Below are 13,145 nucleotides of genomic sequence, written 5' to 3' on the forward strand. Positions count from 1 at the left end.
TTTCATGACTAAATATCAATCCTGGCATCCCACTTCTCCACTTACAAGTACAAAAATAGAGACTTTTTTTGTCTCCTTCAATTCAGGAAGAGCGTTGCACTAAGCTTACATTCCGCTAATATCTGAAAATTTGCCAGGTTGTCTTGAAATACTCAGCAACTCAGACTGACAGTTCCAAAGATTGGAATGAAGCAGTGAGTTAAGAAGAGTGGTCAACCCTTTTGAGACTGTCTTGTTTCTATGTTCCCCAGCTAGGGTAAACATCAACTATAGCCCTGTCCAGTCTCTTGACAACAAGGTTTTGGCTTAGTGTCCTCTGAATGTGGCATCCATTGTGTGGACTTCTCAGAAAGTGGATAATTTGCTTAAATTCACAGTAAGAGGTGGGGAGAAGGGAGCAAAGAAGGAAGATGAATAAGGGTTAGAGACAGGAAAAAAAATACAAAATAGCACTTTCTGTAAATCATACAGAAGAAAATACTTGAAATACTGAGCTTTTCTATCTCCATTTGCAACCTTCAGGCTCATTTCTACTTCTGGTGTGCAGTTACCTGAACTGACCAGGGCATGAATCTAAGCTCAGTTATTCTCTCTCCATTAACAGAACCTGACCTGCTGTTGATGCTCTTCAATTTGCAACTTAAAACATTCCTTTGCGTTCTCACTCTCTGCACTTACTTCATTGCTTTAATTCATAAGAACTAGGAGCAGTAGTAGTCCATCTGGCCCCTCGAGCCTGCTCCGCCATTCAATAATATCATGGCTGATCTGACGATGGACTCATCTCAACCTACTTGTATTTTCCCCATAACCCTAAATTCCCCTACTATGCAAAAATCTATCCAACCTTGTCTTAAATATATTTACTGAGGTAGCCTCCACTGCTGCATTGGGCAGAGAAGTCCACAGATTCACCACTCTGGGAAAACCAGTTGCTCCTCAACTGTCATAAATCTACTTCCCCAAATCCTGAGGCTATGCCCCCTAGTATTGTCTTGCCTACCAGTGGAAACAACTTGCCTGCCTCTATCTTATCTATCCCACTCATAATTTTCTATGTTTCCATAAAATCTCCTCTCCTCCTGAATTCCAGTGAGTACAGACCCAAGCGACTCAAATCTCTCCTCACAGTCCAATACAGTCATCTCTGGAATCAACCTGGTGAACGTCCTCTGCACTTCCTCCAAAGCCAGTATATTCTCCTTCAAGTAAGAAGACCAGAACTGCACACAGTACACCAGGTGCAGCATCACCTCCCTGCTCTTAAATTCAGTCCCTCTAGCAATGAAGGCCAGCATTCTGTCTTTTTGATAGCCTGCTGCACCTACAAACCAACCTTCTGTGATTCATGCACAAACACTCCCAAGTCCCTCCGCACAGCAGGATGCTGCAATTTTTTACCATTTAAATAATAATCTGCTCTTTCATTTTTCCTTCCAAAGTGGATGACCTTGCATCTGCGTTGTACTCCCCCTGCCAGACTCTTGACACTTATTTATATCCCTCTACACTCTTCATATCTTCTGCACAACTTTCTCTGTCCACTCGACCGGATGATACCCTACAGTTCTACGGAGCAAGCCCGTCACAGCTATCCCTCATGTCTTTTCCTTTTCTCAGTTGCCTTAGCATCGTAGCTGCTTTCTGCTCTGTGTTCGAAGCTGACAGGTACCGCCTGGCTTGGTGAGTGTTCTGCAATTTTACTTCAATTTGCTGACGCAGACCTTCCGTCAGACAAGATCGGCTGTTTATCTGGTATAGCTGGACACGGAAGGTGAGTCTCAGCACCCCGCCCTCTGCCGACTGGCAAACTGCATTTAGCCAGCGCCGTCACTGGGGGCGGAGTCTGGTGACGTTGTGTGTGACGGCTTCATCGTGCGACGTTGTGTGCCAGGATGGCGGCGGGTCGTCTCCCGGTCGGCGTGCTCAGCTTTAAAGAGGTAAGCGAACCCCTGCTTCCTGGCTCCGTTATGGGCTGTCGCTCGCTGACTTGCGGGTTGTTGTTGAGAATTGGCCGTTTGCACGTTTTTCTCATATGTACTCGTTAATTTGAGACGATGGGTATCCTGGTACAATGTTAAACCAGGAAAATGTCTCCCTTTTCTTTGTATCTTAACCCCTCGCATCAGTTTTTTAATCGCTCGCCTACTGTTGGTGACTGATCCAGTCAGTGGGATGAGTTGCAGTGTTACATGGGACAAAACCGAAAAGGGTTAAGAATACAGGACCGAAGGTGTTATATTTCAATGCACACAGCGCAGTTGGAGATTGGTAGGTGTGATGTTGTGGGCATCACTGAGTTGTGGCTGAAGGGAAGATCATAGTTGGGAGTTTAACATCAAGAATACACCTTGTATTGAAAGCGCAGGCAAGTAGGCAGAGGGGGTGGAGTGGTTCTGTTGGTGACATCAAATCCTTAGAAAGAGCTGCCAGGATTGGAAAGTGTGGATTCCTTGTGGGTAAAGTTAAGAAACTGTAAGGGTAAGAAGACCCAGATGGGGGTAATATACAGGCCTTTAAACAGTAGCCAGTATATTGAGATGTGAGAGAATAGGACCAATCAGCTGTAACAGTGGAAAAGTGAGTATGGAACCAGAGGAGATAGCAGAGGTACTTATTGAATACTTTGCTTCAGTATTCACTACGGAAAAGGATTTTGGCAATTGTAGGGCTGACTTGCAGTGGACTGAAAAGCTTGAGCATGTAGATATTAAGAGAGAGGATGTATTGGAGCTTTTGGAAAGCATCGAGTTGAGTAAGTCATTGGGACCGGACGAGATGTACCCCAGGCTACTGTGGGAGGCAAGGGAGGAAATTGCTGAGCCTCTGGCAATGATCTTTGCATCATCAATGGGGACGGGACAGGTTCCAGAGAATTGGAGGGTTGCAGATGTTGTTCCCTTATTCAAGAAAGGGAGTAGAGATAGCCCAGGAAATTATAGACCAGTGAGTCTTACTTCAGTGGTTGCTAAGTTGATGGAGAAGATCCTGAGAAGCAGGACTTATGAATATTGAGAGAGGGATAATATGATTAGGAATAGTCAGCATAGCTTTGTCAAAGGCCTTACAAGCCTGATTGAATTTTTTGAGGATGTGACTAAACACATTGATGAAAGAAGAGCAGTAGATGTTGTGTATATGGATTTCAGCAAGGCATTTGATAAGGTACCCCATGCAAGGCTTATTGAGAAAGTAAGGAGACATGGGATCCAAGGGGACATTGCTTTGTGGATTCAGAACTGGCTTGCCCACAGAAGGCAAAGAGTGGTTGTAAACGGGTCATATGCTGCATGGAGGTTGGTGACCAGTGGTGTGCCTCAGGGATCTGTTCTGGGACCCCTACTGTTTGTGATTTTTATAAATGACCTAGAAGAGGAAGTGGAGGGATGGGTTAGTAAAGTTGCTGATCACACAAAGGTTGGACGTGTTTTGGATAGTGTGGAGGACTGTCAGAGTTTACAGCAGGACATTCATAGGATGCAAAACTGGACTGAGAAGTGGCAGATGGAGTTCAACCCAGATAAGTGTGAAGTAGTTCATTTTGGAGGTCAAATATGATGGCAGAATATAGCATTAATGGTAAGACTCTTGGCAGTGTGAAGGATCAGAGGGATCTTGGGGTCCAACTCCATAGGACACTCAAAGCTGCTACGTAGGTTGACTCTGTGGTTAAGAAGGCATATGGTGCATTGGCCTTCATCAATGGTGGGATTGAGATTAGGAACCGAGAGGTAATGTTGCAGCTATATAGGACCCTGGTCAGACCCCACTGGGAGTACTGTGCTCAGTTCTGATTGCCTCACTACAGGAAGGATGTGAAAACCATAGAAAGGGTGCAGAGGAAATTTACAAGAGTGTTGCCTGGATTGGGGAGCATGCCTTATGAAAGCAGGTTGAGTGAACTCGGCCTTTTCTCCTTGGAGTGATGGAGGATGAGAGGTGACCTGATAGAGGTGTATAAGATGATGAGAGGCATTGATCGTGTGGATAGTCAGAGGCTTTTTCCCAGGGCTGAAATGGTTGCCACAAGAGGGAATAGTTTTAAGGTGCTGGGGAGTAGGTACAGAGGAGATGTCAGGGGTAAGTTTTTTACTCAGAGAGTAGTGAGCGTGTGGAATGGGCTGCCGGCAAAGGTGGTGGAGGCGGATACGATAGGGTCTTTGAAGAGATTTTTGGATAGGTACATGGAGCTTAGAAAAATAGAGGGCCATGGGTAACCCTAGGTAATTTCTAAGGTAAGGTAAGGACATGTTTAGCACAGCTTTGTGGGCCGAAGGGCCTGTATTGTGCTGTAGGTTTTTTGTGTTTCTCAGGGTACTTGCAAGCACATGTTAAAATAGGCTGTAATTAGCATGGGACAATCTTGATTGTCAAATTTATTGGAACTCTGAGGAAATAAAAGCAGGATAGACAGAGGAAAATGAGTTGATGTGTACTTGGATTTTCAGAAGGCCTTTGACAAGGTGCCACAAATGAAAGCTGCTAGCATGGTTAGAGGATTGGGCTGATTGACTGGAGGCAAAGAGTGGGAGTATTGGAGCCTTTTCTCATTGGCTGCTAGAGACTAGTGGTGTTCCACAGGGTTGGTGTTGTACAGCTTCTTTTCACAAAGTATGCCAATGATTTGGATTACAGAATTAATGGCTTTGTGGCCACGTTTGCGGATGATAGGTGGAAGGGCAGATGGTGTTGAGGAAGCAGGGAGGCTGCAGGAAGACTCGGACAGATTAGGACAAGTGGCAGATGGAATAGCGTGTTGGGAAGTGTGTGGTCATCAGGAGAAGAAATGAAAGTGTAGACTATTGAAAAATCCAAGGTGCAAGGGACTTTAGAGTGATTTGCAGTTTGGAGATTGTTCAGCGCTCTGCAGTCTCCAGGAGGCAGAGGCAGTGAGCGTGAACCTCATGGCGAGATGGCTGCAGGCACAAGTTGATGTTCAACTCCATTTTCCGATTTAAGTTTCCATTGTTTGCCAAGTAAATCAACAAGGGAAACTGAAACATCGAGGTGATTGCGGAAGGTGAGTACCAGCTGCATGCCTTTTGATTGCTGGTGGGATTGCTGTGGTAATGGAGAGTGAAGTCTCCATTGTGATCACTGGGGGATCGCTCTGCTACCTGCCACTGTGCCGGGAGAGTATTACCCAGGTTTTCTGCTGCACGTTGCTGTCTGCTACTCGAAAGCATCAGAGTAGGTACACAGAAGCAGCATGCTGTGTAACCATGGGTGACTGTTTTGGATGTTTCTCTTGTGATTGCAAGATGCTGCTGGATGTTGGGCTCAGGAGGAATGCTCTCGTTCGACTGTATCCGTGTATGGTCTGAAAGATAATTAAATTTGGTTTGATATGGACTTGGGTTTTTTATATTCTGTGTTTTTCGCCCTATCTTGTTTTATTGTGTGCAGGGGAGTGGGATTGGGGGTCGATGTGCCTGTTCCATTTTTGTTTTTTGTGCGGAAGGAGGAATTTGCAAGTTGATGATTGTGCTTCTTTCTTGGTTTTGTGGCTATCTGGAGAAGAAGAATTTCAGAGTTGCATACTTTGATAATTAATGAATGTTTGAACCTTTGGGTTTCAAAAAGGAAGTGCTGACATTGGAGAGGTTTCAGAGGGGATTCATAAGAATGATTCTGCAAATGAAATAGTATGAGGAGCGTTTGATAGCTCTGGGCCTGTACACTTGCTGAAATTTAGAAGAATGAGGGAGGATCTCATTGAAACCTATCGAATGTTGAAAGATGTAGTGTGTATGTGGAGAGGATGTTTCATTTAATGGGAGAGTCTAGGACAGGAAGGTACAACCTCAGAATAAGGGGATATCTATTTAGAATGGAGATGAGGAGAAATGTCTTTAGCCAGAGGTGGTAAATCTGTAGAATTCGTTGCCACAGGTAGCTGTGGAGGCCTGGTCATTTGGTGTATTTATGTTGGAGGTTGTTAGGGTCTGAAAGGTTACAGGGAGAAGGCAGGAGAATGGGCTTGAGAGGGCAAATGGATCAGCCATGATGAAATGGCAGAGCATACTTGATCAGTTTCTTTCCCAGATTGATTTCATATTTTGCTGGAGTAAGGGGAGTTTTTATTCTGGATGTCATTTGCAATGTGTTCTTGGTGTGGACTGAAGAAGTGATTGGAGGTGGAAGAACAGAATGGTGGAAATACTCAACAGATCAGGCAGTGAACATGCTAAGAGAAATAGTTATCTTTTAGATTAGGGAGGCTATTTGGGTGGAATTGAGGAATGGGAAAGGTGTAGTAACACTTATAGGGGTGTATTATAGACCACCTAATGGGGAGCGAGAATTGGAGGAGCAAATTTGCAAGGAGATAGCAGATATTTGTAGTAAGCACAGGGTTGTGATTGTGGGAGATTTTAATTTTCCACACATAGACTGGGAAGCCCATACTGTAAAAGGGATGGATGGTTTGGAGTTTGTAAAATGTGTGCAGGATAGTTTTTTGCAGCAATACATAGAGGTACCAACTAGAGAAGGGGCAATGTTGGATCTTCTGTTAGGGAATGAAATAGGTCAGGTGACGGAGGTATGTGTTGGGGAGCACTTAGGGTCCAGTGATCACAATGCCATTAGTTTCAGTCTAATTATGGAGAAGGATAGGACTGGACCCAGGGTTGAGATTTTTGATTGGAGAAAGGCTAACTTTGAGGAGATGCGAAAGGATTTAGGAGTGCTTGGGACGATTTGTTTTGTGAGAAGGATGAAATAGAGAAATGGAGGTCATTTAAAGGTGAAATTTTGAAGGTACAGAATCTTTATGTTCCTGTTAGGTTGAAAGGAAAGGTTAAAAGTTTGAGAGAGCCATGGTTTTCAAGGGATATTGGAAATTTGGTTAGGTAAAAGAGAGATATCTACAATAAATATAGGCAGCATGGAGTAAATGAGGTGCTCGAGGAATATAAAGTATGTAAGAAGTATCTTAAATAAATTAGAAAAGCTAAAAGAAGATACGAGGTTGCTTTTGGCAAGTAAGGTGAAAATAAATCCGAAGGATTTCTACAGTTATATTAATAGCAAAAAGATCGTGAGGGATAAAATTGGTCCCTTAGAGAATCAGAATGAACAGCAATGTGTAGAGCCGAAAGAGATGGGGGAGATTTTGAATAATTTCTTTTCTTCTGTATTCACTAAGAAGAAGGATATTGAATTGTGTAAGGTAAGGGAAACAAGTAGGGAAGTTATGGAAACTATAACGATTAAATAGGAGGAAGTACTGGCGCTTTTAAGGAATATAAAAGTGGATAAATCTCCGGGTCCTGGCAGGATATTCCCTAGGACCTTGAGAGAGGTTAGTGTAGAAATAGCAGGGGCTCTGACAGAAATATTTCAAATGTCATTAGAAATGGGGATGGTGCCGGAGGATTGGCGCATTGCTCATGTGGTTCCATTGTTTAAAAAGGGTTCTAAGAGTAAACCTAGCAATTATAGGCCTGTCAGTTTGATGTCAGTGGTGGGTAAATTAATGGAAAGTATTCTTAGAGATGGTATATATAATTATCTGGATAGACAGGGTCTGATTAGAAACAGTCAACATGGAATTGTGCGTGGAAGGTCATGTTTGAGAAATCTTATTGAATTTTTTGAAGATGTTACGAGGAAAGTTGACGAGGGTAAAGCAGTGGATGTTGTCTATATGGACTTCAGTAAGGCCTTTGACAAGGTTCTGCACGGAAGGTTAGTTAAGAAGGTTCAATCATTAGGTATTAATATTGAAGTAGTAAAATGGATTCAACAGTGGCTGGATGGGAGATGCCAGAGAGTAGTGGTGGATAACTGTTTGTCAGGTTGGAGGCCAGTGACTAGTGGTGTGCCTCAGGGATCTGTACTGGGTCCAATGTTGTTTGTCATATACATTAATGATCTGGATGATGGGGTGGTAAATTGGATTAGTAAGTATGCTGATGATACTAAGGTAGGGCGTTGTGGATAATGAAGTAGGTTTTCAAAGTTTGCAGATAGATTTAGGCCAGTTAGAAGAGTGGGCTGAATGATGGCAGATGGAGTTTAATGCTGATAAGTGTGAGGTGCTACATTTTGGTAGGAATAATCCAAATAGGACATACATGGTAAATGGTAGGGCATTGAAAAATGCAGTAGAACAGAGTGATCTAGGAATAATAGTGCATAGCTCCCTGAAGGTGGAATCTCATGTGGATAGGGTGGTGAAGAAAGCTTTTGGTATGTTGGCCTTTATAAATCAGAGCATTGAGTATAGGAGTTGGGATGTAATGTTAAAATTGTACAAGACATTGGTAAGGCCGAATTTGGAGTATTGTGTACAGTTTTGGTCACCGAATTATAGGAAAGATGTCAACAAAATAGAGAGAGTACAGAGAAAATTTACTAGAATGTTACCTGGGTTTCAGCACCTAAGTTACAGGGAAAGATTGAACAAGTTAGGTCTTTATTCTTTGGAGCGTAGAAGGTTGAGGGGGGACTTGATAGAGGTATTTAAAATTATGAGGGGGGTAGATAGAGTTGACATGGATAGGCTTTTTCCATTGAGAGTAGGGGAGATTCAAACAAGAGGACATGAGTTGAGAGTTAGGGGGCAAAAGTTTAAGGGTAACACAAGGGGGAATTTCTTTACTCAGAGAGTGGTAGCTGTGTGGAACGGGCTTCCAGTAGGAGTGGTAGAGGCAGGTTCGGTATTGTCATTTAAAGTAAAATTGGATAGGTATATGGACAGGAAAGGAATGGAGGGTTATGGGCTACGTGCAGGTCAGTGGGACTAGGTGAGAGTAAGCGTTCGGCACAGACTAGAAAGGCCGAGGTGGCCTGTTTCCGTGCTGTAATTGTTATATAGTTATATATGATTATAGATAAACAGCCTTGCACTAGTATTGAGAAAAGTTATATATTTTATTTGCGGAGAACTAGGGGAGATGAAGACAACAAAGAGGACGTCAGTGATGGGGAAAACAAAGACTGAGTAAGAGATAATGGTAGTGTTGGCAAGGAGAGGGTCGTGGAAGCTTGTCGATTCCAAATAATGTGCCTGGAAGAAAGGTAAATAGGAGACGAACAAGAAGAAACAAAGTGCTAGAATGGAGCTAACAACTGGAGAAATTGCTGAAGTTGTAAAACAAACGATAAATGAAACTACTCAGCAGGTCAGGTAGCAAATGTAGAGAGAAACAGTTTTGTTGTTTCTGTTTCTTGCTTGTTAAAAACCTTTTATAATAGAACTAGCTAATTTTGCAAACTAAAGCTGATTATCTGAAATTTTTGGAGTTTGTATTATGTTTTGAAGGTTGTAATGGGTCTAGTCAGAAGGTGAGATGCTACTCTGAGCTAATTTTGGGTCCATTGGAATAGTGTGAGATCAAAGTGGGATTGAGAATTCATGTGTCAAACAGCTGAAATGGATCTTTGTGACTGAAGGGAAATTGCATTCTGTCAAGCTGTCACCTCATCCAAATTCATTTTGACTTTGTAGAGGTCACCATGCAGTACATATTGCCACATCTTGAACGGGTGGAAGTAACTTGCTGCTTTGCCTGGAAAGTAAGAGGTATAAGGAAAGGTGTTGCCATTCCAGAGTTTCATGGAATGGTAGATGTTGGAGATGGAAGAGTGAACCACAGAATCAAGAAGGGAACAGCTCTTCAATAATCCTACCTTAGCAAACAAGATGAAATATGTGCTTGCGGTTTTGTTTTGGTTCTATATGCAGACCTTGATGCCTTCTGCAAATTATTTGTTTTCCAGTTCATGCACCGTAAAAATGTCCTGGATTTATACAGGAAGATTTTAAAAGTCATTAATCAAATTCCAGATGAAGGAGATAAGCATTACCTTAAAAACTGGGCTAGAGAAGAATTCAAACAGAACAAAAATGCTACAGATCAAGTAAGTCTTATCCTTCCTTATTTTTTGAGTCTAGAATCTAAGATACAATTGCTGAAGTCAGAATAACAGAGACATTTATATTAAATAAGACTATACATCAAACATGAGGACACAAGAGTCGACAGTAGCTGTAATCTGGAAGTCAAAGGGCACTGAACCACGAACTATTTGTAAGCCTAGGTTTATAGTACTGAAGTGTAATGTTTTAGTTATTTGTGGTTCTCTGTTTAGGGCGAGAAATTATTTCAAAAATATTTTATCAATCAGTTTTCAAAATGTACTTAGAAGACATGATTTTTAAAGTTTTATGTTTATTTATAAAATGGAAATGTTATAAATATATGCAAGTCTCATTTAATGTGTAACGGTAAGAAACTTGATTACGAAAAAGAAATAAAAACTTTCCTTCTTGAGGTAACCTGGCACATAATGCTGGTCAATCATACTGCAAAATGCATTAAACTTTCATGGACCTCATGCTATGTCTGACCTGTGGCCAAGTAATTAAGTTAACTAGCTTATTCTTTGTAAATTACCTCTGCCGTAGTTTGATGGAGATTTATATTTAGTTAAATGCATACTGTGATTGATCTTTATTATCCTTTTAAGCTTTTTATTGTTTATTTCCTCCCTGTACACATCTGCAACCCCTCATAGTTCAGACAAAATCCAGACCCTTCAGACTTCCATGTGGCCATAATTTGAACTTTATTGCTAAAATTTAAAATCACCCTTTTGATTCTTCTAGAGCATGTATTCAGGTAGTTTGTTACCTTGGCAACGTGTCTGTAATTCTGAGTGTTTTGGGTTCAGTTGTTAATTAGGCAAATAAGGTAGACTGACACTCAAGTTCAGTACTGTGGGTTTACTAAAATGACAGAGGTGCCATCCTCTAGTTGGAACATTAAGATGTGGTTTCCTTCAAGCAGATATTAAAGAATGCCCAGATGAATATTTATCCCTCATTAACACCAAAATATACTTGTATGGGTTTTTTTTTAAAAAACAATTAGAACTGTTTTTTTGTCTGCCTAACTGATAACACTTGGAAAGGAATTCACTGGTTATATGGTGTTATTGCTGTGTAATGTTGTGTCAAGTAGGTGCGTGATGGTGTGAGTGGTTTTGTCACAAGAGCCTGTTGGCTGTTGGTAATGCAGAATACTGCAAGTCACTGGTTCATTGATGAGACAGGTGGCAGGGGAGCTGCGGTGCCACCATTGTGAATGATAATTGAACTATTTTCTTACATCTAAGGAGGCCATTTTGCTGATCAAGTTTCTGCTGGCAAACAGGGTCAATCTCATTCTTCCACTGATTTTCCCTGTAAGTGAATTTGCAAATTCTGCAGTCAGCACCAAAGATCAAGATTGAACCCTGATCTCTGGAGCTGTAAGACATTTTGCGTGACTGTATACTGCAGATAAATGTGAGTTTCTTCTGAATGGATGACTTTTTCTAAAATCTGCTTAGGTGATACCTGTAAAGGATGACATTTATTTAATTCTTGTCAATTCATGTACTAAATGTTGTTTGGTTTTTCATCATTAAGGATACAATACGGATGATGCTGACCCATGGAAATCTACAACTGCAGGAGCTGGAGAAAATGCTTCGATTAGCAAAATGAAAGAAAGAACTTTAAGATGACTTAAAATGAAATTTTACATTACTCGTCATTATCTTCAGGCTGGTTTGGAACATGCGCTTCTGTCCCTAATGAAATGCTTTCACAAGCTGGCAGTCTTCTGCAAGACAACCATTTCAAATGGCTTGTGATCATTCTGTTGGGTGTGGAATTTTATACTCTCTGGAACATATCTAGAATTCATAGTTTGCAAGACTTTGAGACAAATATGTGAAGAAACTATGCAAGACTAATTTTTGGATGTTTCACTCCGTTTGCGTTGAAAATGGATGTTGTTCAACAAGCTTTTGATCACAGCCATCTACGGATATTTATTAGGAAGGAAATTTTACTAAATTATTCAGAGGGCTGTGTATTAACACATTGGTCTTTGGACTGAAGGGAAAATTAACACTAGTAAATGATTGCACAAATCTGGGCTGTCGTGCTAGGTAGTATTTACAAGCAGCAAGATAGAACAATGTGTTGGAGATATACCTTCTGTGTAAAATGCATGGATTCTAAAGGGATTATTCCGGTGCAACCTTCCTCAGGTTTCTGTTTTTATTGTCTCTTCAACATGAAAGGTGCAAAGTTGAAAATATTATTGTACCGAGTGTTTTTATTTTAAATGGATACATTATTTGATTTCTCCAGCCATGGCTTTTGTGCATTCTGTAGCATGTGTGTAATTATATAGTCCCAGCATCAGAATTGTCTTGTGTTTCCAGCTAAAGGGGAGCTATGGTTTTCATACTGTGCAATCATTATACAAATGTATAAACAACAGTCAGGTCCTTGTATGTGCAAAGAATTTCAGGACTTACTTTAGATTTCAGGGTAATTCATCTTTGAAGTTTAGTTGGTTCACAGATGTTAAGGACCTTGCAAATGTCATGATGGTCCAGTAATGTTTGATCTTCCCCACTTACGCAAAGTAGAGGGATATTGTTATCTTACACTAGTTTGTGGCTCCTGTTTTAACTTATTTAAGAGATGGTGCAGATTTACATTGGGGGTACTTGGGTTATTTTGGCCTTTAGAAGTAGCTTCCTTATAGTCTTAATTCCTAAATTCCAAAGATCGCTTTCAGATAATTAAAGGGAAGTTGGAAAGTGGATCACAGATTTATGCTTATTCAATATCTATGGACTAGAGGCTACTTAGATAAGTTGTGAGATCACATACTCTAGTTATTAGAAGGGGATGATGAGAATTTTAGTGAAGCTTGCCACAAGAGCTGTACTGATGCCTAATTTAGCTTATCTGCTCTGCTTTGTTCCTGCTCTTGTAGTATTCCAATTCCATTCACACACTCAAGTTGAGGCCTATCCTGTGGGGCCCCCTTCCTGATTCTGTGACCGACAATCTTTACTCCAGATCCGCTATTAATACTAGATTTCATCAAGAACAGTACCCAAGTTGGCACCATTGAGGGAGATATCTTCCTTTTTCAAAGAAAGGGGCTTCCTTTCTTCCACCATCAATACTGCCCTCAACCGCATCTCTTCCATTTCACTAACATCCGCTACATTGTCCTCACCTACCACCCCACCAGCCTCTGTGTCCAGCATGTAATTCTCCAAAACTTTTGCATCTCCAACTGGATCCCACCACCAAACACATCTTTTCCTCCCCCTCACTTTCT

The 13,145-nt window shown here is 41.3% G+C and overlaps 1 protein-coding gene across 1 annotated transcript; it reads left to right on the forward strand.

Annotated features, from left to right (window-relative positions):
• Positions 1 to 1,837: 1,837 nt before the first annotated feature.
• lyrm2 (LYR motif containing 2) lies at positions 1,838 to 12,153 on the forward strand. The gene is made up of 3 exons (XM_073056383.1): positions 1,838 to 1,940; positions 9,730 to 9,870; positions 11,423 to 12,153. Exons 1-3 carry the CDS (start codon positions 1,896 to 1,898, stop codon positions 11,498 to 11,500), a joined length of 264 nt encoding a protein of 87 aa, XP_072912484.1. The 5' UTR covers positions 1,838 to 1,895; the 3' UTR covers positions 11,501 to 12,153.
• Positions 12,154 to 13,145: the final 992 nt, after the last annotated feature.

The sequence above is a fragment of the Hemitrygon akajei genome, chromosome 9 (assembly GCF_048418815.1).
Source record: "Hemitrygon akajei chromosome 9, sHemAka1.3, whole genome shotgun sequence".
NCBI classification, from domain to species: domain Eukaryota; kingdom Metazoa; phylum Chordata; class Chondrichthyes; order Myliobatiformes; family Dasyatidae; genus Hemitrygon; species Hemitrygon akajei.

Excerpts from the sequence above, each read along its gene's own strand:
- lyrm2 (XM_073056383.1), top strand. The coding sequence starts at position 1,896 with ATGGCGGCGGGTCGTCTCCCGGTCGGCGTGCTCAGCTTTAAAGAG. Across the intron at positions 1,941-9,729 it reads GCGTGCTCAGCTTTAAAGAG|TTCATGCACCGTAAAAATGT; the intron begins GTAAGCGAACCC and ends TTTGTTTTCCAG. Across the intron at positions 9,871-11,422 it reads ACAAAAATGCTACAGATCAA|GATACAATACGGATGATGCT; the intron begins GTAAGTCTTATC and ends TTCATCATTAAG.